The 21,230-nt window shown below is 40.3% G+C and overlaps 2 protein-coding genes and 3 non-coding genes across 5 annotated transcripts; 1 reads left to right on the forward strand and 4 right to left on the reverse strand.

Annotated features, from left to right (window-relative positions):
- Positions 1-590: 590 nt before the first annotated feature.
- On the reverse strand, positions 591-7,403 carry snx15 (sorting nexin 15). The gene is made up of 7 exons (XM_039822860.1): positions 7,170-7,403; positions 6,420-6,576; positions 5,388-5,503; positions 4,821-5,103; positions 4,572-4,745; positions 2,318-2,515; positions 591-770 (listed from the first exon to the last, which is right to left on the reverse strand). The coding sequence occupies exons 1-7, from the start codon at positions 7,266-7,268 to the stop codon at positions 625-627; spliced, it is 1,173 nt and encodes a 390-aa protein (XP_039678794.1). The 5' UTR covers positions 7,269-7,403; the 3' UTR covers positions 591-624.
- On the reverse strand, positions 1,059-1,140 carry trnal-aag. The gene has a single exon. It is a non-coding gene; the product is annotated as a tRNA-Leu (tRNA).
- Positions 3,914-3,995, reverse strand: trnal-aag. Its single transcript has one exon. It is a non-coding gene; the product is annotated as a tRNA-Leu (tRNA).
- A 2,878-nt stretch (positions 7,404-10,281) lies between the features above and the next one.
- Positions 10,282-10,353, reverse strand: trnam-cau. The gene has a single exon. It is a non-coding gene; the product is annotated as a tRNA-Met (tRNA).
- Positions 10,354-14,627: 4,274 nt separating this feature from the next.
- slc3a2a (solute carrier family 3 member 2a) lies at positions 14,628-21,027 on the forward strand. Its single transcript, XM_039823145.1, has 11 exons — positions 14,628-14,784; positions 15,932-16,154; positions 16,283-16,467; positions 17,391-17,564; positions 17,673-17,773; positions 17,905-18,032; positions 18,564-18,673; positions 18,977-19,176; positions 19,268-19,342; positions 19,487-19,706; positions 20,197-21,027. The coding sequence occupies exons 2-11, from the start codon at positions 15,958-15,960 to the stop codon at positions 20,337-20,339; spliced, it is 1,533 nt and encodes a 510-aa protein (XP_039679079.1). The 5' UTR covers positions 14,628-14,784; positions 15,932-15,957; the 3' UTR covers positions 20,340-21,027.
- Positions 21,028-21,230: the final 203 nt, after the last annotated feature.

A 21,230-nucleotide genomic window follows, 5' to 3' on the forward strand; every position in this document is an offset into this window, starting at 1 on the left:
TATACTTTTAACACCAGGGAAAGAGATATCTCTTTGACTTTCAATTGAAATCAGATTTATTAATCAAAACATTGTTTGTGCAAAATGCAAATTACTGTTATACAATACACATTACTGTATTTAACAAGAACACATTGTAAAAGGAGAGTAAGAATCAAACGAGAGAAGAGATTGATAGAGATAAATGGATTATTTACCCATTAATGCATGTATTTTATTTTAATTATATTTATTTATATTTTTCCCTACACAAAGACCGCTAAAGTAGCAGTCTGCAGTGTATTGTGTACCTCAGGAGTGTGTGCCTATGTATGTGTGTGTGTGCTGGTAGTTGTTTTGCACCTGAATTTCTGAATGGTTTAAATGTGTTTTTTGTTATAACTGTATGTTTGTGGTCAACATACATACTGTATATAACTGTGCATTTGTGTAAGTATGCCTATGAGTATGTGAGTGAGTGAGTGAGTGAGTGAGTGAGTGTGTGTATGTGTGTGTATGTGTGTGTGTGTGTGTGTGTGTGTGTGTGTGTGTGTGTGTGTGCATTTGTATGTCACAACCCTGAGCTTCTTTGTCTTTGATCTGTCTTTATGTGTGTGAACAGTGTATATAAAAAAAAGTGTGCATCTAAGGGTCCTGTGTATGTGTGTGTGTGTGTGTCAGTGTGTGAGTGTGTGTGGGCGAGGAGTGCCTGTCAACCAACATCTCAGTGTGCTTCAGATACTGGGCTGTCCTTCTCATCACAGACTCCCTGCGTATTGGATCCGGGTCTCCTGGACAGACAGACAGACAGACAGACAGACAGACAGACACGTAGACAGGAAGACAAATATGATTATTTTCAATATTACTGTCCAATAATGGCATTAGTGTCCCTGATCCTGCTGCTGCGAAAGTGTAAAGAGGACTTAGAGAAAAGAGAGCGGAAGGTAGAGAAAGAAAATAAGGTATGTCAAAGCTTTCTTAAAAAAGATTTTCTTTAACTTTATTAACAATTTAAACAGCAGTGCTAAAAAAAGAAGAAGCCATCTATAGAGGACAGCTGAGCTCAAAAGGTATTTTGGCAGCGGTGGGATTCGAACCCACGCCCCCGGAGAGACTGGAGCCTTAATCCAGCGCCTTAGACCGCTCGGCCACGCTACCTCTTGACAGCTGTCTTGTCACTGTTTTACAAATCATAGGGGAGGACAGGTCAATGTTTCATTGGCCAAAGATCTCGGGGACAACTGAGAGGGTACAAAGTAACCCTAGATAACCCATTAGAGGGCTGTCACATGTTAGCACAGCAGCAGATAACACACATACTTAGCTAATTTAGATCTGTGTATGACTGGCTTTGTTGTAGACAGCACACCAGAAGGTCCAAAGTTAATTTTTGTTTGATTAATGCATGCATCAAATGCCTCTTTTTCTGACAAACTGAGAAATCTCTATAAGCTGGTTCAGCATGTATAATAGAATATAGTGGTGTCCCTTAAAATATATTTCTCAAAGAAGTCATTTATAAAAAGAAGTGAATTACTTAAAAGAGTCAAAACTATTCAAAAGAGAGGTGAAATATCTTCAAGAATCTAAAGGAAAAGGAAATTGCCTTTGACTTATAGATATACCGTGACCTGCAAGACATGAGTCTTTAAACACAAATCACAAGACAGAAATGACCCTTTAACATAATCTGAATAAATCCAATTTCTACATTTTAAGATTGCACAACACAGAAAGAACAGTGAGCTGAAAATATTCCTTTGGCAGCGGTGGGATTCGAACCCTGGAGCCTTAATCCAGCGCCTTAGACCGCTCGGCCACGCTACCATATACCAAGTGATACATAACCTTTGATAATGGACAGTAAATACTAAACAGATTTTTTTTGATTTTGGACCGATACTGACATGCCACACATGTTCTGCTGGTAAACAAGGCATTATAGTCAAATGCACAATGTAATTTGTGCTGATGCACTAGCTTATTTGCACATGGAGCACTGTCATGCAATTTGCAGTTTTTGCAAACGAGTCCATGGTCTGTCACTATAGCAACAAAGCTGGCTCATGGCTTTATGACAGAGTGCATTCAAGTAAAAATGCTATATTGAAATGGGTGAATTGGACTCACATGCAAGATTGTAAATAACCACAAAAAAGAGACAACACAGAAAGTGCTGCAGTGTTGTTTCATTTCATCACTAACTTTTCCCTTTTTCATTAGCATGTGGGTCTTTGATTAATATTTTGGAAACATTATTGGACTTCTGCTGAACTGAATGCTTTAGCCTTTCCCAGCAATCCAACTTCCTCAATCCCTTCATACGTCTTCTCACCCTGTACTCCAGTGATCAGTATATCCACCGCCGTCCTGTATCCACGAATGGCAGAGCTAAATTCTCCCTCCTTCTCCCTCTTCATTGCAGCTGTTAGCTCAGTGGCAGCTTGGTTTAAGTAACCCACGTCCCCTCCTATCAGACTGGCTGGTGGCAGTGAGAACAATTGTGAGTGGTCACTGGAAGAATTGGATTTATCTGGAATAGAGAGAAAAAGAGCAAATTATTTATTTACTAGCAGAGAAATAATTACAACAAGCCAATTGTAAGATTAGGTTGGATTTCATATTTGTAACACTCCAAAATGTATGGAGTGACTCTAAGAAGTCACTGGATGGTATTTTTTTTCAAGTAAAAATGGGAAACATTGTCTGGTTCCAGCTCACATTTAAGAATTTGCTAATGTTCTTTGTCTAATAGAATGTTTAACAGAAATATTTTAATTTGGGGGCGGTTGGTCGGCAAGCACTGTGAAGTAGTCACCTAGGCTCTGGGAAATTATCATCTACACCTTTTACAATGTTTGATGTATAATAGCTAGATAAATAATTAATTAGTCAAGAAAGTAATCAGCAGATAATGACAATAATTGCTAGTTGCAGCCCTACTTAGACATGACTATACACCAAAAAGTCAAAATCCACAATCAACTGCTCTTTCTAAATGTCCAGCAGGAAGAATTCCCTTGACAGCAGTGGGATTCCATCCACTCTCCGTGAAGAGTCCGGAGCCTTAACTCAGCACCTTAGACCACTCAGCCAAACTACTGCATTAAAATGCATGTATCATCTTCTATAGTTCTTTCAAAATTGGCTAATTTCTTTATTCAAATGTTGCCTTTGTGTACCAAAAGATTAGCCTGGATAAACCCAGACGAACTTCCGGCAAATATGAGCTTTGCAAGTCAGTCTGGCGACGAGCCCATTCAAGCCCATTTCCAATGTCCCCAAAATTGAGGCACCAATCACAACCGCTGAGGCGGGCTTTACACCAATCACAACCGTTAAGGCGGGATTTACGCGACGACGATAGCACAGCTACGGTGAGAAGCTTTTTGTTTACATTCAACATGACGGCTACCGAAGCGCAGCGTCACCTGGATCGTTGGTCTGATTGGTTGAAGGACTATGCAATGCACCCAGAGGCATTTGAGCGGCGTCCGTTGGTGACGCCCCTTTGGAAATGAACTGTCAATGAACGTTTCCAAGACCCACTCTCAGTTACAACTGAGAAGGGTCTGGTGTCAACCAGACTACCAAAAGATGATCTTGGAAATGACTTGAGCCCAAAGAACATGCTATGCTGTGTATATAAGAGTTTAACATACTCTTTCAACAGTTTAAGATCCAGCTCCTCAGAAAGCCCGTTAGAGGTGAAAAACGTCAGATTGCTTGACACATTTCCTTACTTCTCTGTCTTACATAGATAGGAAAAGCTCACTGGCAGCTGGATATACCATGACCTGCAAGACATGAGTCTTTAAACACAAATCACAAGTCAGAAATGACTTAAATCCATTAACATAACCTGAATAAATCCAATGTCTACATTTTAAGATGGCGCCACAGAAAGAACACTGAGCTGAAAATATTCCTTTGGCAGCGGTGGGATTCGAACCCACGCCCCCGAAGAGACTGGAGCCTTAATCCAGCGCCTTAGACCGCTCGGCCACGCTACCACATACCAAGCTACACATAACCTTTGATAATGGACAGTAAATACTAAACAGATTTATTTTTGATTTTGGACCGACACTGACATGCCACACATGTTCTGCTGGTAAACAAGGCATTATAGTTAAATGCACAATGTAATTTGTGCTGATGCACTAGCTTATTTGGGGGAGGGTGGGTCAGCTATACTCTGCCACAGCTAGATATGAAAGGGAGACAAGCATGTTTTTATGCCTGCAATAATATTTATACCACAGAGCTTTTTCATTCATTTGTTAAACATAACTCAATTATTAACCAAGCTCAAGTAAAGGATATCAGTTCGGAGCAAATTATGTGTTTGTGTGTTTGGTCCACAGCCTGGGATTATGATGTTCAAGTGTCAGCTCAACATAACTTCTCAAAGCCACTCAGCCTATAAGAAATCAGGAGTAAAAATAATAGAATCGGCACAAGAGACAAATTTTGAGAAAAAAAACACAAAAGACTGGAAAACCAGGCTGTAATTAGATTAAGACAGATTTGAGAAGGCTTAGGGCATTGGTATTGTTTCATGTGCATCCATTGACATTTATTTTCACCTTGTTTATAGCAGGGATCAAAGACAGCCAAGTCATTATCAGTCAGAGGAGGTGGACCTTCCTCTTTGGAGGGTGGAACTTGCTCTTCTGCCACAGAGTCAAACAGTGAATCAAATTCTTCCTGGGACTCTTGTGATTGGTGGTTTCTGGCTGGGCAAGGGTCAGGAGACGGAACTGGAGGGGGAAAACAAGATTAATAAAGGAAAGAAAAGTACACGCCAGTGTAAATGTATGGCAGATGTTTTGTACCTCTGTCATCCAGCTCTGTATCGCTAAGCTCCTCTTGTTCTTGTTCTTCTCTCGGAGAGCCTCCCATCTCGCTGTAAGCCTCAGCCGCCACCTCCGGTTCTCCCTCTTCTAAGCCCAGGTTGATGCCCAGGTCTTGGGGTAAGGTGGGAGCCTCCCTTCCCTCCTCCTCCTCTGCGGGTTCACAGTCTGACGCCCTGCGCTTGGGAAGGGGGATGAGAGGTGGGGGCAGGGGCCCAGCAGAGGACAGAGTGGTGGCATCCAGAGGCCTTGTCACTTCACCACCCTGAGAAAGGAGAGGTAGAAAGAGAGGACATCAGGGTAAATGTAGGGAGAGAGAAAGGGGTAGGATGGAAGGAGGTGGTGTGGGGTAGAAGGAGAGCAAAGAGAGAGAAAATAAGGAGGATAGGTAGGGCATTTGGAACAGAAAGGTGAGAGGCAGGACAATAGAAGGAAAATAAAAAGGAGTCCATTACAACACGACTCCTGGTCTGCCACATCTTTTCCTGTGTGCAGATGTGCGTGGCTATTTCATATCTGTTTAACTTTCTGTGTAAGTGTGGGTCTTACTCTGAAAAAGTCCTTTAGCTGTGGGCTATTGTAGAGTGCAGGTATGCTGGTAGTAAATAGAAGCATGACCTCTGCAGCATTCCTCCTCTCTTCAATCACGGCCTCATCAAACCTTCCTGAAACAGAGACAGACAATATAATAATGGAAATGTGGATTAGGATGCTAGGACATTACGTTGCATGGAAAAAAAATAACAGAAACAAACAGCAGAAATATAAGTAATAATGTATAATAATAATGTAATAGGCTGAGGGGAAGTGTCACAAGAGTCACAACTATATGCCAATAACAGGCAAAACTGGAACAAGTATCCTCGCCAGAGATGACTGAAAGACATTCAACAGGCTCAATGTATAGAAAGGCTACAAACCACTGCCTAGTTGAATTGAATTACCATCTCTGACAGTGTAAAAACCTCTGCAGTGTAGCCTATTAGGAGTTATTTATGTTATTTATCTAGCCCCTGCAGAACACCAAACAACTCAGTTAGTCAGTGATCTTAGCACTTAGTAAGCAGGATTAGACAATAAGGGATGCACGATGGCCGGGGCAAGTTAAACGCCACTTCGGGCAAGTAAATATAACAACCCATCGTATCATAATCATTTGATTTGGATGTGCCGTTGGCCAACCAAGAATTGCCTTGGCGCTTAATGCTTTTGATGTTTTTTTCAAAAAAAAATGTACTGATGCTATCAAAGTTTGACTTTTTTTCCAACATTTTTGTTAAAAATGTTTAAGTTTTTATGCTTTTCTTTTTAACGTATTTTGTAAAGTTGTAATAAGTAAGTAGTATGTAAAGTTTGACATTCTTTTTACGTTTATTTTGATGGGTTTTGTTTTCAAACGTTTTTTCTTGGATTTTTTTTGTATACAGGCAAATAAAAATTGACTTAAGGGCAAATAGAATTTTTTTTTTTAATTGCCCGGCCGGACAAGAAAAAAAAAAAAACCTTATCATTAAAACCTGGTAAGCATGCTGGATTTGAGTGTATCCATCTACAGCGTATCACAATCTTTGCCCGTCATACCAAAGACTTGTGCGCGGGGAAAAGATGGAAACTCCTCCTGTCTTCTGAACAGGTTCCTGTGAGTGTAGGCCAACTCCCCATGGAGCTTCTTCAGCTCGGAGAACCTCCTCCACACGACCACCTCTTTCACATCTTCTGGATGACGCTTGGACACAAACTACAAACCACAGAGGAGAGAGGACGGATTGTTACATGAACAACATGTTTAACATTAAGTTGCGGACCAGTTTTTCTGGCACCTTTGGACATCTCAAAGGGCAGTGTGGTTGAAACCCAGGCAACATTTTGGATCAGTACAGTTGTTATGTGTAAGTATTGTTTGTGTATGAATATAAGGGAGCGTGATGAAGGCTTGAATCTGTGAAGATGTGATCCAATCAGATTGTGTATGCATGCCTGCTTAGACCACGGGGTTTTGGGGCGGTCATGGGGGTTCTCATGAACTGAATCACAAGTTCGCGTTGTTTCACTTGAGTGAAAGAGCCTTTGTTTTTTAATGACTATGTGACTTCATTGTGTTAGAAACGAATAACAATACAAAGTCAGTTACTTCTGATTGATGTAACGTTAACTGACCAAAGACTAACAATGGTACAATAACGTGTGTGTTACGTACTTAAGTGAAATAACAAAACATAAAGGCAAACCACAAGTAAAATTAGCTTAACAGAAAGTCATTGGGTAGAGTAACAATGTGGGTTTACGTTGCTGGTATTGTAGCAAAAGAGAGATAAAGAGTGTTAAACCTACCCTTGCTGACACTTTGTATTCGGTGTGTCCCTTCTCGTGTGTGCGTGGGTCTGTAACGGTGAAAAAACGGTAGTATTCATCTTTGGGTTTTCGAGACATGTCCGTTACCGGCAACAACAGAAAAACAGCGTGTTTCAGCGACACAAAACAGAGCTGTCAAAGCTGCAGTAGCTCTGTTGTGATTCTGCTGTTCCCGGCTGTTCCCTCCTCTCCGCTCACTTCCTGGTTGGTGACGTCAGCGAATGCGTGATTACGTTGTGCAGAGGCTTCAAGTTCGACGCCAAATGAAAGATGTAGTTGTAGATATAGAGAGAAATTTACTAACATCTTTTATTTTTGGTGTCAATGTGACCCCAACAATTTAAACCTCCAGAAAATGATTGTAATTAAAAAGATCACCCAATTCTATGTGTAATGTCAAAAGAGTGTTTTAGGTCTCTTTGTTGAGTACCTAAATATCCCTCAAGATAAAACATAACCCCCTTTTCCGCAGTGCCACATGCAGGGCGTCCAGTGTGAAAAAAAATATCACACGTAATTGTATGACCATTCAGTCCATCTTCCATAGTACCACCCTCATGCCCTGATTCTCTTCAGGTGCTTTCCCAGTGTACACCTGCATACTCCAAGAATAGCTGGACGGTGCATGAAGCCCATATTTTGTATTTGTCCGGTTTGTTTTGGTATGTATCCTCAGTCACATGGGGGTGCCTGGCTTGTAAAGAGACCTACTTGCCCTATAAATTCTGTAAAGCTGCGAGTTTGTCGCATAGGACACAGAAGAAAACCATGGAGAAAAAATGGAAGGTCTTCAGAGACATGGTGGCTGGAAAACATCACCCTTCCAGTTTCAGCTTCACCTTCACCAAAGTTCCCCTACATATCAGGAGTTCTCGCACTACTACAGGTATGGTTGTGGGGCAAATTAGGGCCCTATAAAGACTTTAACATTGCATGTGATAGGGACCTCATTGTCAGCCAAAACAACCTACACAAATGTGTGTAGAAATGTCATATTTCTTATGTTTTATACATGTATAACCCAAACCCTATACCCTATACTCTAACCCAGCTCCAACAGTCTGGGGTCAAACTGATCCCAAAGAACACGGATGCGTTTGAAATGCATACAGGACATAACAAATATATAATCATGTTCATTTTATGTTTACCTGTTGTCCCCATTAAATAGGTGAAGTCACTGAATATAAAGCAAAACAAATTATGTCAAGCACTTATTACGAGACCTTAAACATGAGTCAAACATCAGTAGCAGTGGTTAAATATTTGCATTTTATATTTTCTTTATTGTCTAATGTTGTAAAGAAAAGTATATTTTTTAACATAATTGGCCTACTTGTAATAATTTTGATGGCAAAGCACTAATTACATTTAAATTTGGCTTTCAGTTTATTTTGTATCTTTTCCCCTTCTGGAATATTTCACCAAAACTGACATATTCAAAATAACATAAGGCGTGCAAAAAAAATTCTGTTCTGTTGTAAGTTGCAGTACAGTCTGTGTGCTTATGCAGTTGAAATGCTGTTGGAATTAGGGTGATCTCTTTGCAAACAATGTAATTATATTTTGACATATTCAGACCATATTATATAATGCTCTAACATTGATAAATCAAGACAATAGATCAGGGCTTGACACATTAGAAGTTGGTACATATACTGTTGAGGTGTGAGAACGTTTTAGTTAAAATAGTGTTTCACTACAGGGAAGGTATGTAAAAGCATGCATTTAGCTAAAAATCAACTGATATAACGATGGTTGATTAAAATGGAAGTCAAAGTCATAATATAGGTCAAATGTATCATGAGATGTGTGATCATCATCAGTATTTTCTTTGCACCTTTTATTTCAAATCAGTGTAGAGACCATTGGAATACTCCAGGGGGCGCTAAAGGTTCATGTAATTTACCCATTGAAGTGTACTTAATTGGAAAATTGACTTTACAGTAAATAAAAATGACTTGTTTGATGATTCCTTTCTGATATAACTAATGTAAATCTGTATTCATATTGTCTGTGTCTCTGTGTCAAAGACGCTAAAATAAGATAAGCACGTAAAGGTCTAGGCCTTACCCTTTTTGAGACAATGCAACAAAGAGAGCAACATCAGACATCACTGCGCTGAGGAAGTTCCAGCTGTGCATTCATATTGTGCAACAATCCTTTCCCAAGCTTTTATTTATTTCCCAGCTCTTCTCTATGATGTAATGATTTGTAGGTCAGAGGGCCTTACACTATTTACTTTTTACTTTAATTCACAGACACATAAGTGAACTGAAATGATGAAACTTTTCAGCAGACCCTTGTGTAAGTGTTTTATATTATGTAGTCTGTAAAACCTCCTCAAGGCCTTGAACAAGAGATAGAGATAGAGTGTGAGATTATATCTATAGACTGTATATATCCCACAGGCTGTTGGCCAAAGGTCAGTGCTGCTTTCTTTCCCCGTAATTGCCTGCTAAATTGAAGGTGAAATGTGCTGCAGACACAAATGAGGTAACGAGATAACCTGCTTGACCACTATAGGTTGGCTTCACTGACGAAAAACTAACACGCTCAGTAAACAGAAGTCAAACAGGTTGTGTTCAGGCTACAGCTTTAATGTGCATTTATGCTGGAAGTACTTCTACTCAAGCAGTGTAATATCAAAGGATAACATGACACTTTAGGAGATCACAAAATCAAATTCACAAGCTACCCAGTTGTATGTAGGCTAAAGTTATTAAACTTATCTCCACCTTTACAACCAGCAACATTAAAGTGATGTACACATTAATGCATCAATGGTTGTACTACAATAATATAATGTACATTATTCTTAAATGGGACATTCAGCATAATACCTACTTTTACTTTCCTAAGTATATTTTGATTCTAATACTTTTGAATGCAGGTCTTTTACTTGTAACAGAGTATTTCTACACTGTAGTAAAATACCTGAATACTTCTTCCACTGCTGGTATTTATGACAACCTTCTATATTTTCACACACAGAAGGTATATGGATGTCTTTGTGAGCATATATGGCTTTTGGCATATAGGTACATACAGTCAGGTTAGACATTTGTACAACAGGATATTATGTGCAAAATAGCAGAGGATGGTTTCGATCCATCGACCTCTGGGTTATGGGCCCAGCACGCTTCCGCTGCGCCACTCTGCTTGGTGGAGGAGGAGGGGAGACAAAGAGCATTACATCTGTGAACTGAGCCATTTAGCATTCCTCTCACAGAGAGGCGCATTCTTACATAATGGGCTCCCTCTGTTTCCTGCTGACAGAAAGAGTTGGTGGTAGGGGGAACAAGGTTCAGAGAGTGAAAGGGAGAGAGAGAGAGAGAGAGAGAGAGAGAGAGAGAGAGAGAGAGAGAGGGGGCTGCAACCCAAGGATGACATTGACTTTGACTTAACCTATTGTATATTGTGTATTGCCTATATATACCATATCGTACCAGCAGTACTGGACATTATGTCTTTTTTTAATATGCAGTTTGTACCACATATAGTGCCATACTCAATGTGATTTATTCTTTTATATATTTTTCATGTATTTCTGATGTGAACGTACTCATGTGATGAACTCATTAGTGTCTGCTCTGTCCATATTAGCTCTCCATTTATGCCATTAAAGACTTAGAGAGAGAGGCAGGCTTTCCACATTCAACAGTCTCCCCTTTGTCTGCGAGAGAAAACTAGGCCACACATAGGGAACAAAGAAAGAACAGGAGGGAATGTATTTCAGACAAACAGAAAAGGAAAGAGATTAGAGGTGGAACAGTTATTTAAAATGTACAAGCAAGGCATAGCGTGTGTGTGTGTGTGTATGTGCGTGTTATACCCAGTGGTTTAATGTAGACCTACAATGATATCAGTGGAGCAGAACATAAAGCAATAAAATTACACAATATGGCAAAGTCTCTAAGTACACCCAATATGATTGAACATTTGTGTTGCATGACCTCATAAAATGCTTCCCTCGCAACTTTCTCTGTAAATTAATCACTAAATATCAATGCGATATAGTAGTGATCTATGGATTTCTCTTGAACTATAGGAATGCACATTGCAGTGAGCCTGAGACAATGGGATGAAAGCACAAGACCCCAACCAAACTGGTTAAAACCAGTCCAGGTCTGCTCTGCTGTGCTTTTTTTGTTTTTTCCAAACTCACGCTGTCTTGCAAAATAAACTCTCTCAGAGGGATCAGACGGGGATTTATAGTGAGGCCCTGTGTGTGTATTCATGTGTGTGTGTGTGTGTGTGTGTGTGTGTGTGTGTGTCCCTCCAGCCCGGCAGACTTTGTTACAGAAGAATACAGGAACATGCAGGCACCGCTAAAAGTTACACTTACTGATTTTAGGATGAAAAAAGTGATTTATTACCCATATTTGTGATTATGTTAAGCCCCAAAACTGTGCTGTATTTGTCTCAGTTACCAATCTAATAGGTCTACTACACTCAAAACTGTGTGTTAAGACACGTTTTTGTGTTAAGTGGAATAACCTTGAATATGCTGTAAGAATTTGGCAAAATGTAAGTGACAGAATCAGCTGTGTATCCAACTGTTAATAAAAAGAAGTTTACTACTTGTGTATGACCATATAACACTTGCTGTTGAAATAACTTAACTGATATCTGCAGTAAGCGTGTATGTCTTTCTGAACCACCAGTGTACTCCAATGGACAGTAATCACTGCCTGTTCTCCCTCCTGCCTACAAAACTATCCATCAACTTTGCTCTCCTTTTTCCTCCCTCTTTCTCTCTCTCTTCGTTCTATGTGTGTGACTGTGTGCATGCTTGCTGATGGATTTAGCGATACCGCGCCCTGCTCTACTGCCAAATGCACAAAGAAAGCACACAGGCTAGACAACAGAACAGTCTTGGAGTGAATTATTTCATTGGTGTCCTCCAAGAACTTATCTCCATTGTTAGTGGTTGACATAGTCGCCAATTTGTAAAACGTCTGAATTAATACACGGTCACAGAAAGTTTGAAATGCTGCTCTGTTATCCTGTTAGTTCTGGTTGTTAGAGATGTGTCGATCAACTTGACTCAGACAACATGTGGGTAGAAGTCTTGCTAAAGCTCAGTGTTCTTTCCTTTAATAATTGCGATCATGTTCCGTTCTGAGTTTTACTACAACCTCAGCTCGTAAACACGTTTTCACGTGCCTGCCCCCTCCTCTCTGTCTGTCTCACGTGTCTCCTCTTCCTTACTCTTATTTCCTGAGTCGGCCACTCCTCTGTCTCTTCCTCTTTCCTCTTTTTCCCTGATGTCTCTCCAAACAGTGTTGTCTTTAGTCTATGACAGCAGACAAATTGGAAAAAAAAAGAGGAGGGATGATGAATAAGAAACAAAGACTTTCCCTTTACTTCTTTTCCTCATGTCTGTCCACCACTCATTTTCCTGGATCAACAGCACGTGTTCACATCAGCCAGCAGTCAACAGCTCTGTTACAACCTGACTCTGCCAAACATAAACATGCTCCACAGGCTGAGCTAAAAACAGAAACAGATGGTGTGTGTGTTTGAGTTTGTCTAGAGGAGGGAGATAGTACCATCTCTACAATACAACTTCCAAACACGTGTTGTTTAAGGCTAAATTTAAATGGTCATCACATAAAGTGTTCTAGGTTTTGATACACTTTCCAAAAGCTGGCAATGATGTTTATGACAGATTATGATGTCACAGATCCACAAATAGACACACAGCAGCAGCCCATAAATGCCCATTGAATAAAATGTTATCCCAGGCCCAAATATAGAAAGGTATTTAGAAAAGTGTTATTGAGAATGTGTTTATACTGACCTTTCTGCACTACACACATTCTCTCAGTAGCAATATTTCTGGTAAAACTAATACTCGTTAGAATATCCTTTTTTTTTTGCAGAAGCTACTATCTGTAACTAACTGTCCACAGACCACAATTTGAGAACCACTCACATAAAATAATAGCAAATGCGTTGTTATTATCCCACGAGTTATATTTTTCTACAAAAATTGAGAAATTGCTCTGAATAAGAAGGAAAAAAGTGAATGAAAATGTGCCATTCTGTGTATTTTGATTTGATTTAAAGTTTTTGTCAAAAAAAGACAAATTCATAAAAAAAAAAACTTCAGGGCAATTAGGACAGATAGTGGACAAAACAAGCACACACGGGCAAAGGTATACAGTTACAGCAGAGCAAAGTGGTGGAGCATGTTCCTGAAGTTATCTCAGGTTGCATACTGTCCCTAACTGAGATAAACAACAACAACAACAACAACAGCAACAGCAACAGCAACAGCAACAGCAACAGCAACCATATCCTCCTTCTCCTACTCTTCATTGTAATAATTACAACACATTAAAAGATCAGCTGCAGTGCATGCTGTACTGTGACTGACCTGTACAAATATGGCCTGAAACATCCCACAGTACTGTATGTACATTTCATTTGTTGGATGCTTTTCTTAGATGTCTGCTACTACTGAAACTCTACGAAGGTCAGCAACAGCTGGGGAAGGACTCAGAGCACAAACACGGACGGAACGGCAACGTGACTAAATGAACCGGCAGCAATGTCAACAACAACCTGACACAACGAGCTATATATAAAGAAGGTTTTATTGTACGTTATGGTAATTAGGGAGATGGTCTCTCTGGACCTGGTTTAGCACAAATGGAATCCTATACTTGAAAAAAACTGTAATATAAGTAATTTTTCTAATAATTTGCTTACTACAGCAGCATTGTTGCTCTGCTCCTTCAAGAAAATCGGAAAGTAATGCAAGTCCAATTCATCCCAGAAGGGATTTTTTTACTTTACTTTGATGCATTTGTGAGCACTATAGTGAGATAATGATCATATCAGACTGAATAGATTACTGGTCACTTGCTATTGGAAGACAAAAATGGTGCAAATGAAGGCTGTATGGTAAAACAAAAGGAAGAAAACGGGTATGAGGCGGGGGTTAAATTAGATTAAAGAACAGAATGGCAATCTCCATTTATCAAAAGAGAATAAAGGCCTCACCATCAACCTAGATAGGCGACTATGCAATCAATCAGTATCAGCTGGTCATCAGCATGGCTTATCTAACTGATTATATAATCTTTAGGAAAAGCTTGCAAGACCAAACAGAACTAAAACTTGTGAGGGCAACTGTCTTTCACCCCAATGTCATATCCATTAGCCCCTATTTATATTCTGAGTGACAGGCAACAATTGTACACCAGTCTGAAATAAAAACACAAAACACACAAAAGTATCTGCATTTCATTGTCTTTTGTACAAACTGGGGCAAATGCTGAAACTGTGTAAAAGACAGACACAGACATAAGTGGGTTTATAGAATAGAGTAGGTATTAAAATGATTGTTGGTTTGGAGGATGGGGTGTAGTAGCTAATATTTGTTTCTGAGAAGAGAGATAAATAGAGAGAGAGAGAGAGAGAGAGAGAGAGTATCAGGTCGTCCCTTTAGTAGGCGGAGAAACCAGGGCAACTACAAATACAGACCGAAGCCTCCCTGTAACAAGATTAGAAGAGGCCACCGGATTAACGACTGGGAAGGGGGTGAAAACAAACCCGGACGGTATACGTTGCTTTTTAACAGGTAATGTGGAATCTGTTTATTCGAGTTGAGCCACAGAACAAGCGCAATAATGTGTAACTCCGAATTGAACTGCTTTATAGATTCATCATCACTGGGAAGTAAAGTACAATTCTGTCAACAGCCTCGTGTACCAGCAGATGACGTAGCAAATGGGCTTGATTTCATCATCTTTATAGAAGACAAATTACACGGGATAAACATTGTTGGGGGCCTGTTGATGATTGGGTTAGGTCAATTTCACCTGACTTTAAAGAAGTTGGGCAAATATTTCAGTTGAAGAGTTTTTGTCAAACGAATATTGAAACGTTAAGAAATAGAGCAAACCGGCAAACTAACAGACTTCCGGTAGAGTACAGATATTAGCTACATCATTATTTTATATGTCGGGGGAAAAAAACGAGACATTTCAGAAGTTATAGCTACATAAGGATGCATTTTGCAACAATATCCTTTTATTTCCTGCTTTTTTTTTTTTATTACAAGCCCATATGGAAGTATGTGAACACAGAAGTGAATGCTAATATAATACATCCATTATTATTATTCGTTGCACTTCTTTGATAAATGCAACAATCCCGTTTTATTGTGAAGGTTAGCTACATTGTTGTTTCCGTTGATGCCGCTGATTGTAACGTTAGCCGAATGCATCGTGTAACATCACTCAACTGTTGAACACACACAACTCGTAACTAACTTTTTTTTTTTTTTCAAGAGTTGTCTGCCCATTTTAATTTTTGTATGAGCAACAAATGCTCTAATACAAAGTGCAATGTAGCTAAGTAGCTAGCTAGCTAGTTAGTTAACGTTAATTTCCAGCGGGTTTAGAAGCTGTTAACGACGTTAGCTAACATGCTAGTGTTAATTAACGTTAGCGTCACCCCCATATTAATTTAAGCTTTTGGATTCGGCTAGCTAACTTTAGTTAATTTTTGCCTTAACTGTACTGCTTGTAATAGACCCAACACTTTAAGTGACTTTGTTCTCTTTTCATCATTTATTGTTTTATGTAGCCTATTTGGTCACATAGCTAGTATTTTGGTTTTTTCGGTGAAACAAGACTGCCCTTAAGAAGAGACAAGCTAAATTAACTTAACGTTAACAATCCATTATTTCTTTCTCTCCTTGTGTTTCCAACCCGTACTTCCAGATCTAAAAGAAATTCGATTCTTCACCATGAATAAGGACACGGAGATCGACATGAAGGAAGTGGAGCTCAATGTGCTGGACCCTGAGAAGGAGCCCATGACGGGCGATGGCCAGACTGCAGGCGGAGAGAAAAATGGCAGCGTCAAGCTAAAGGTTCCGGAGGACGAGGTGACATTCACCGGTCTGTCCAAAGAGGAGCTGATGAGGGTTGCTGGCACTCCAGGGTAAGAGCCATGGACAAGAGTCGCTATAACAACCTTTTAAAAAAATAAATACAGGTCTTGTATTGGTGTGTGGCATACAATCAGTGGTCATAACATCTTATTTTCCTATTTCCATCCTCTGTGTTTAGATGGGTGCGAACCCGTTGGGTGCTTCTTGTCCTGTTTTGGCTGGGCTGGGTAGGCATGCTGGCTGGAGCCATAGTGATCATAGTCCAGGCCCCTCGCTGTAAACCCATCCCTGAGATGAACTGGTGGAACGAAGGATCTCTGTACCAAATCTCTGACCTGGATGCTTTCTCTGAGGGACTGGAAGGTGGAGTACCTTTTTTAGTGAATATGTATTTTCAGCGTGCATTTCAGACAATTTATGTTACATTTCTTTCTTTGCGTGTTCTTTTCGTGTGTGCTTATGGTGCCTCCTCACTCCCAAAATAAGGATTTGAGATTATCTTTTACAAAGTGGTCTGGCCTTGGTAACCCACGTATTCACATCTTGTGACATAGTCTTGGGTTTCTTTAGTTCTGCGTGGCCTATTTCAGCTGGTCAGATGACAAAGCTGCTGACAACGAGTGACTCAAAGTCTAAAGGACACAAAAAGCCTACGAGTCATGTCTTTCATATCTCTACTTCTCAGATTTAAGGTCGAGGTTAAGCAACCCCGTACATTTTTTGAGTGGTGTGCAAACGTATTTCAGGCTTCATTTTAGATCTCAAAAGTGATTAAGTAATTTTCTTTCAGGCTTTTATTTATTCTCCCCAAAATGCCGCTTAACATAGCCGACACAATTATAAGCCTTCATTTTCCTACTTGGATTTCAACTATACATGTTTTTTTAAAGAGGCAGACAGGAAGGACAGGTTGTACTGCTGTTCTTAAAGTGAATTACTATGGAGCACTGGGGTTTTCAACAGGCCTTGGGCAGAATTCCAACAACAGCACGTGACTTGGTGCTGTTTTCACATAAAGGACCTCCTTGTGCTCAGACTTCACATTGCCAGTAGGGGGTCATTCACATGCTCCTGCATTCAATACCATGCCAAAAGCGCAGCATTGTTTTTTACTTCGCTGTCTCCTAAACCATCAAAATGTCTCTCTAGCCCTTTTGCCCTCTCTTCCTACCCCTCTGACCCTGCTACCTTTTCACACATCAACTCCAAGTTGTCTTTTCCCCATGTGAAATTCACACTGACACAGCATTTCATTCTCCATTCCTGTCCCTTCTGTCTGTCTGCAGGTGTTGAGGCAAAGTTGGACGAAATCAACAAGTTGAAGGTGAAAGGCCTGGTTCTCGGCCCGCTTCACAACGTCCAGGCCGACCAACCGGACACCCTGAATCTTAAAGATTTCAACCCGACCCGGGGAAATGAGAAAGCCTTTGTGGCTGTGATGGAAAAAGCCCACAAGAAGGGTAGGTCATCATAAAACAAATAAGTTAGGGTCTAAAAGTTTACACCAGCATTTGTATGAACCCCTAATGTTGGGCTCACTAACTGTTTTTGTTTACTTTTCTTCTTAGGCATTTCTGTGGTGCTTGACCTGACTCCAAACTACCTGGGAGCCGTTCCCTGGTTCAGGACTGGGGATGTGGATGTGGATGATGTGTTAGAGAAAGTCAAGGTAGGACACACAAACACTCTTCTGTAATCCTTTTTATTTCCTAAGTTGTTATTTCCTTGCTGAAAAGAATCCATGTCATTGAACTGTTCTTGCCTGTGTTGTTTTTCTAAAGTGCTCTTGTTCTCTTTCAGGTTGCAGCAGAGTACTGGCTGAATTTGGATGTCGATGGCATCAAGCTACCTGCTCTCACTGTAGCCACCAGCTCTGTTGATTGGTCAATGCTGCAGGCTGCCGTCCATGGCAACCGCACCAATAAAAAGTAACTACGGCTGCCATTTTCTGACTCTTTGGTTCTGCATAAGCAGACAATCTGTGCAGGAACACACGAGTGTTTAATTTGCAAGATTTCTGAATGAAATCTATTTGCTGCAGATAGGGAAAGCAATTTGGAGACTACACTGGTAAGAACAATTGGTTTGAATATTACCAGAAGCTCAGTTTGGCAAAAAAAAAAAAAAAAAAAAAAATCAGTTCTATCTTAGGAAAGTAATTTTTTCGGAGCATGAATATGTTTCCTGAGGGAAGGTGGAGATGAAAAGCATTCCAGTGCTGCAGGGGACTGTGGGTGGGGTCCATAGATCAACAAGAAAGGCCTCCGGGCCAGTTGCTCTTTACACACACTTGTGGTGACGCGACACCTTGTGGACGGTTTGAGGAATGGCACAATCAAATAAAAAAAATAAATAGAATTGTATACTATTCTTAAAACAAGTTTCACCGTAACTTAACATTTTCAACTAAGTGAAACCAGTGTCAGCAGTGTCATCTTACCCCATTCTCTCTGTCTCAGGTTGCTGATGGGTGTGGTTGAAGGTATTTCGGCTGCAGAGGTGTCTCAGCTCGCCAATACCACAGGTGTAGATCTGGTCCTGTCTGACCTGCTCAGCAGCCGCAGTGGAGGTAAGGCTGGAGTGTCCCGGTTGTCTCACCATACTTGCATGTGTATCAAGTATTTCTCTTTTTCACTTTTGGGCTGGTTTCTATAATTATTCCAAACACTATCTTAATATTTTGGACAGAATGCATCCATTAATGTTCATCTTTACGTCATCTCTCCTTATTCTGTGTATTTAATCTCCACTTTCTCAGTGTTTTAAATCAGGAGCTTACAGTGTGTCCATTTATTGTGTGAAAACCAGGTAGTTGGTGCAACAACAAAAAAATGGTGCATTGCATGAGATCATTTTATCTAATTATGTACAGGTGTGGCGCGCATCCAGGCCATGGACACCCTTCACTCTCAGCAGAGAAATGTGGCCTGGGGTCTCGGTGCAGCCCAAAAGGACCAGCTGTCGAAGCTAGCAACGACTCCGGGCCTGATCCGCCTTTACCAGCTCCTGCTGTTCACCATGCCTGGAACCCCAGTCTTTACCTACGGAGATGAGATCGGCCTTCAGGCAGTCGTAAGCTAATAAAGCGGAGAAGCTGTTCAAATGTTTCTATGAGCTTACCGCAGTTTGAGTGTAAACCTTTTATTTTTTATTTCCTTATCAGGGTACAGCATCTCCTAAGATGGTTTGGGACATAGAGAACGAGCCTGCTGAAGGTTCTGCTAATGACACGGCCGAGGTAAGAGTGTTTTCACAGTGAGCGTCGGTGTTAAAAAAGGAAACGGGGGGGGGGGAATATAAAAGAATGGAGTCTTTGAGCAAAGTAGTGAGGACATGGTTAAAAAATATTTACCATTTTTCTTCAATTCTCACGTTTTTCCAGGCTGAGCGGAAGGAGCGCGTTGCTGTAAAGAAGTGGTTCAAATCCCTCAGCGACCAGCGAGTCAAAGAGCGCTCTCTCCTCTACGGCGACTACTACCCTCTCTTCTCCTCCGCCTCCTCGCTCTCTTTCCTCCGTCTGTGGGACCAGAGCGATAGATACATAACGGCCGTCAACTGGGGAGCAGCAGCTGAGACGCTCTCACTCAAACTGGCACCTACAGGCAAGTTTTCAACCGAAAGATCTAGTTAAGGCAGGGTTTCTCAAATGGGGGTACGCGTACCCCTAGGGGTCCTATGGAGTACTGCAAGGGGGACATGAGATTTCTTTCAAATTTTAGTTTCAGAAGTCTTTTGAAGCGTGATTCTTAAAATAATTATACACTGTGTATAGTAATGAATTCATCTAGTGACTCTTAATATTTGAAATTTAGCTTTTTAGGTGTTTTTCAGTTATAATATTCTTGCTCAGTTAATCAGACAGTCATGGTGCAGCGCTATATTGTGCCTCTTTTATATAACTAGGTTATTTTACTACCAAAAATATTTTGTTCTGGTCAGGGGGAACTTGCATTAAAACAATATTTCAAAGGGGGTACGTTACTGAACGAAAAGTTTGAGAACCGCTGAGTTAAGGTGTAACGTGTCCTACCCCAATAACGTTTTATTAACAGTAATCGGTCGTTTTTAACACCACGATCCTTGTTCCTGCAGAAGGAGTGGAGTTGCCAGAGAAAGCCACAGTGAAGCTGTCGACTGACCCAGAGCAGCTGGAGGTTGACTCCACCGTAAGCCTGGACCAAGTCACCCTAGGACCTGGACAAGGCGTCCTGCTGCAGTTCCCCTACACAGGCTAAAGAGGGAGCCAAACTATAGGAACCTACACATTAGAAGTGTTTTTAAAAAGAAATTCAAGTCAGTCCAATCCTTTAGGAATAAGATGGCACATTCAAAAGATACAGGATCTTCCTTTTTTAATAAATAGGACTTTCTATCAGATTATTTAGTCGGAACATAAATGAATTGGGTCAAAGGAAATCTGCCATACAAATACAGAATGTTGGCCATTACAAACTTTGTTCAATTCAGGTTTTTACTTTTTTTTTTTTTTTTTAAATAATGTTTATAACACATTTTTTAGTAAGACTTTTTGTCATTGTTGTGTGCTAGGAAAAGATGCAGCCACCTCAGACATGCACTCACCAACTGAGCATTTTGTTCTTTTGTGAACTTTTATTGTTGACCATTGTCCAAATATGTGAAAGACATTCCATTTCTTTAGCAGTCCGTTTTTTTTTTTTTTTTTTTTTTTTTTTTTGTTCTTTTAGAAATTGTTTTAGTGACAGTTTTACTTTCTTTCATGAGCCTGTTTGTGCTCACTGAAAGGCATTCCTCACACAGAAAAAAACAAGTTTAAGTTTGAACATGTATGGTGACTCGATTTGAAGTCTTTTTCAGAGTGCTAGTAAACAAAATGGTTGGGAATGGCATGAAGTCTGTCTAATGAACAGAACTGGAAATGAATAAACAACATTCTGTACCGACTCCTGTGTGCTCATGTGTTTTGTAATGTTTGACAACATTCTTATAAGAGTGGGTTCTGCGCTTAAGCGTGTTCTTTATGACAAAGATAATATCAGATGAGACGTTCACTATTTTCAGGACGTACAGGTGTGGAAGTGTGTCACAGATGTTAACAGAGGAAGCAGCACGTCTCTATATTTGATAAACCTCCTCAGATGGCTTTT

The sequence above is a fragment of the Perca fluviatilis genome, chromosome 14 (assembly GCF_010015445.1).
Source record: "Perca fluviatilis chromosome 14, GENO_Pfluv_1.0, whole genome shotgun sequence".
Lineage (NCBI taxonomy): Eukaryota > Metazoa > Chordata > Actinopteri > Perciformes > Percidae > Perca > Perca fluviatilis.

Coding starts and splice junctions, on each gene's coding strand:
- slc3a2a (XM_039823145.1), top strand. CDS start 15,958: ATGAATAAGGACACGGAGATCGACATGAAGGAAGTGGAGCTCAATGTG. Junction 19,177..19,267: donor AGATCGGCCTTCAGGCAGTC/GTAAGCTAATAA, acceptor TTTCCTTATCAG/GGTACAGCATCTCCTAAGAT. Junction 19,343..19,486: donor CTGCTAATGACACGGCCGAG/GTAAGAGTGTTT, acceptor ACGTTTTTCCAG/GCTGAGCGGAAGGAGCGCGT.
- snx15 (XM_039822860.1), bottom strand. CDS start 7,268: ATGTCTCGAAAACCCAAAGATGAATACTACCGTTTTTTCACCGTTACA. Junction 6,577..7,169: donor AATACAAAGTGTCAGCAAGG/GTAGGTTTAACA, acceptor TGTGGTTTGTAG/TTTGTGTCCAAGCGTCATCC. Junction 4,746..4,820: donor TACAGAGCTGGATGACAGAG/GTACAAAACATC, acceptor TTCCCCCTCCAG/TTCCGTCTCCTGACCCTTGC.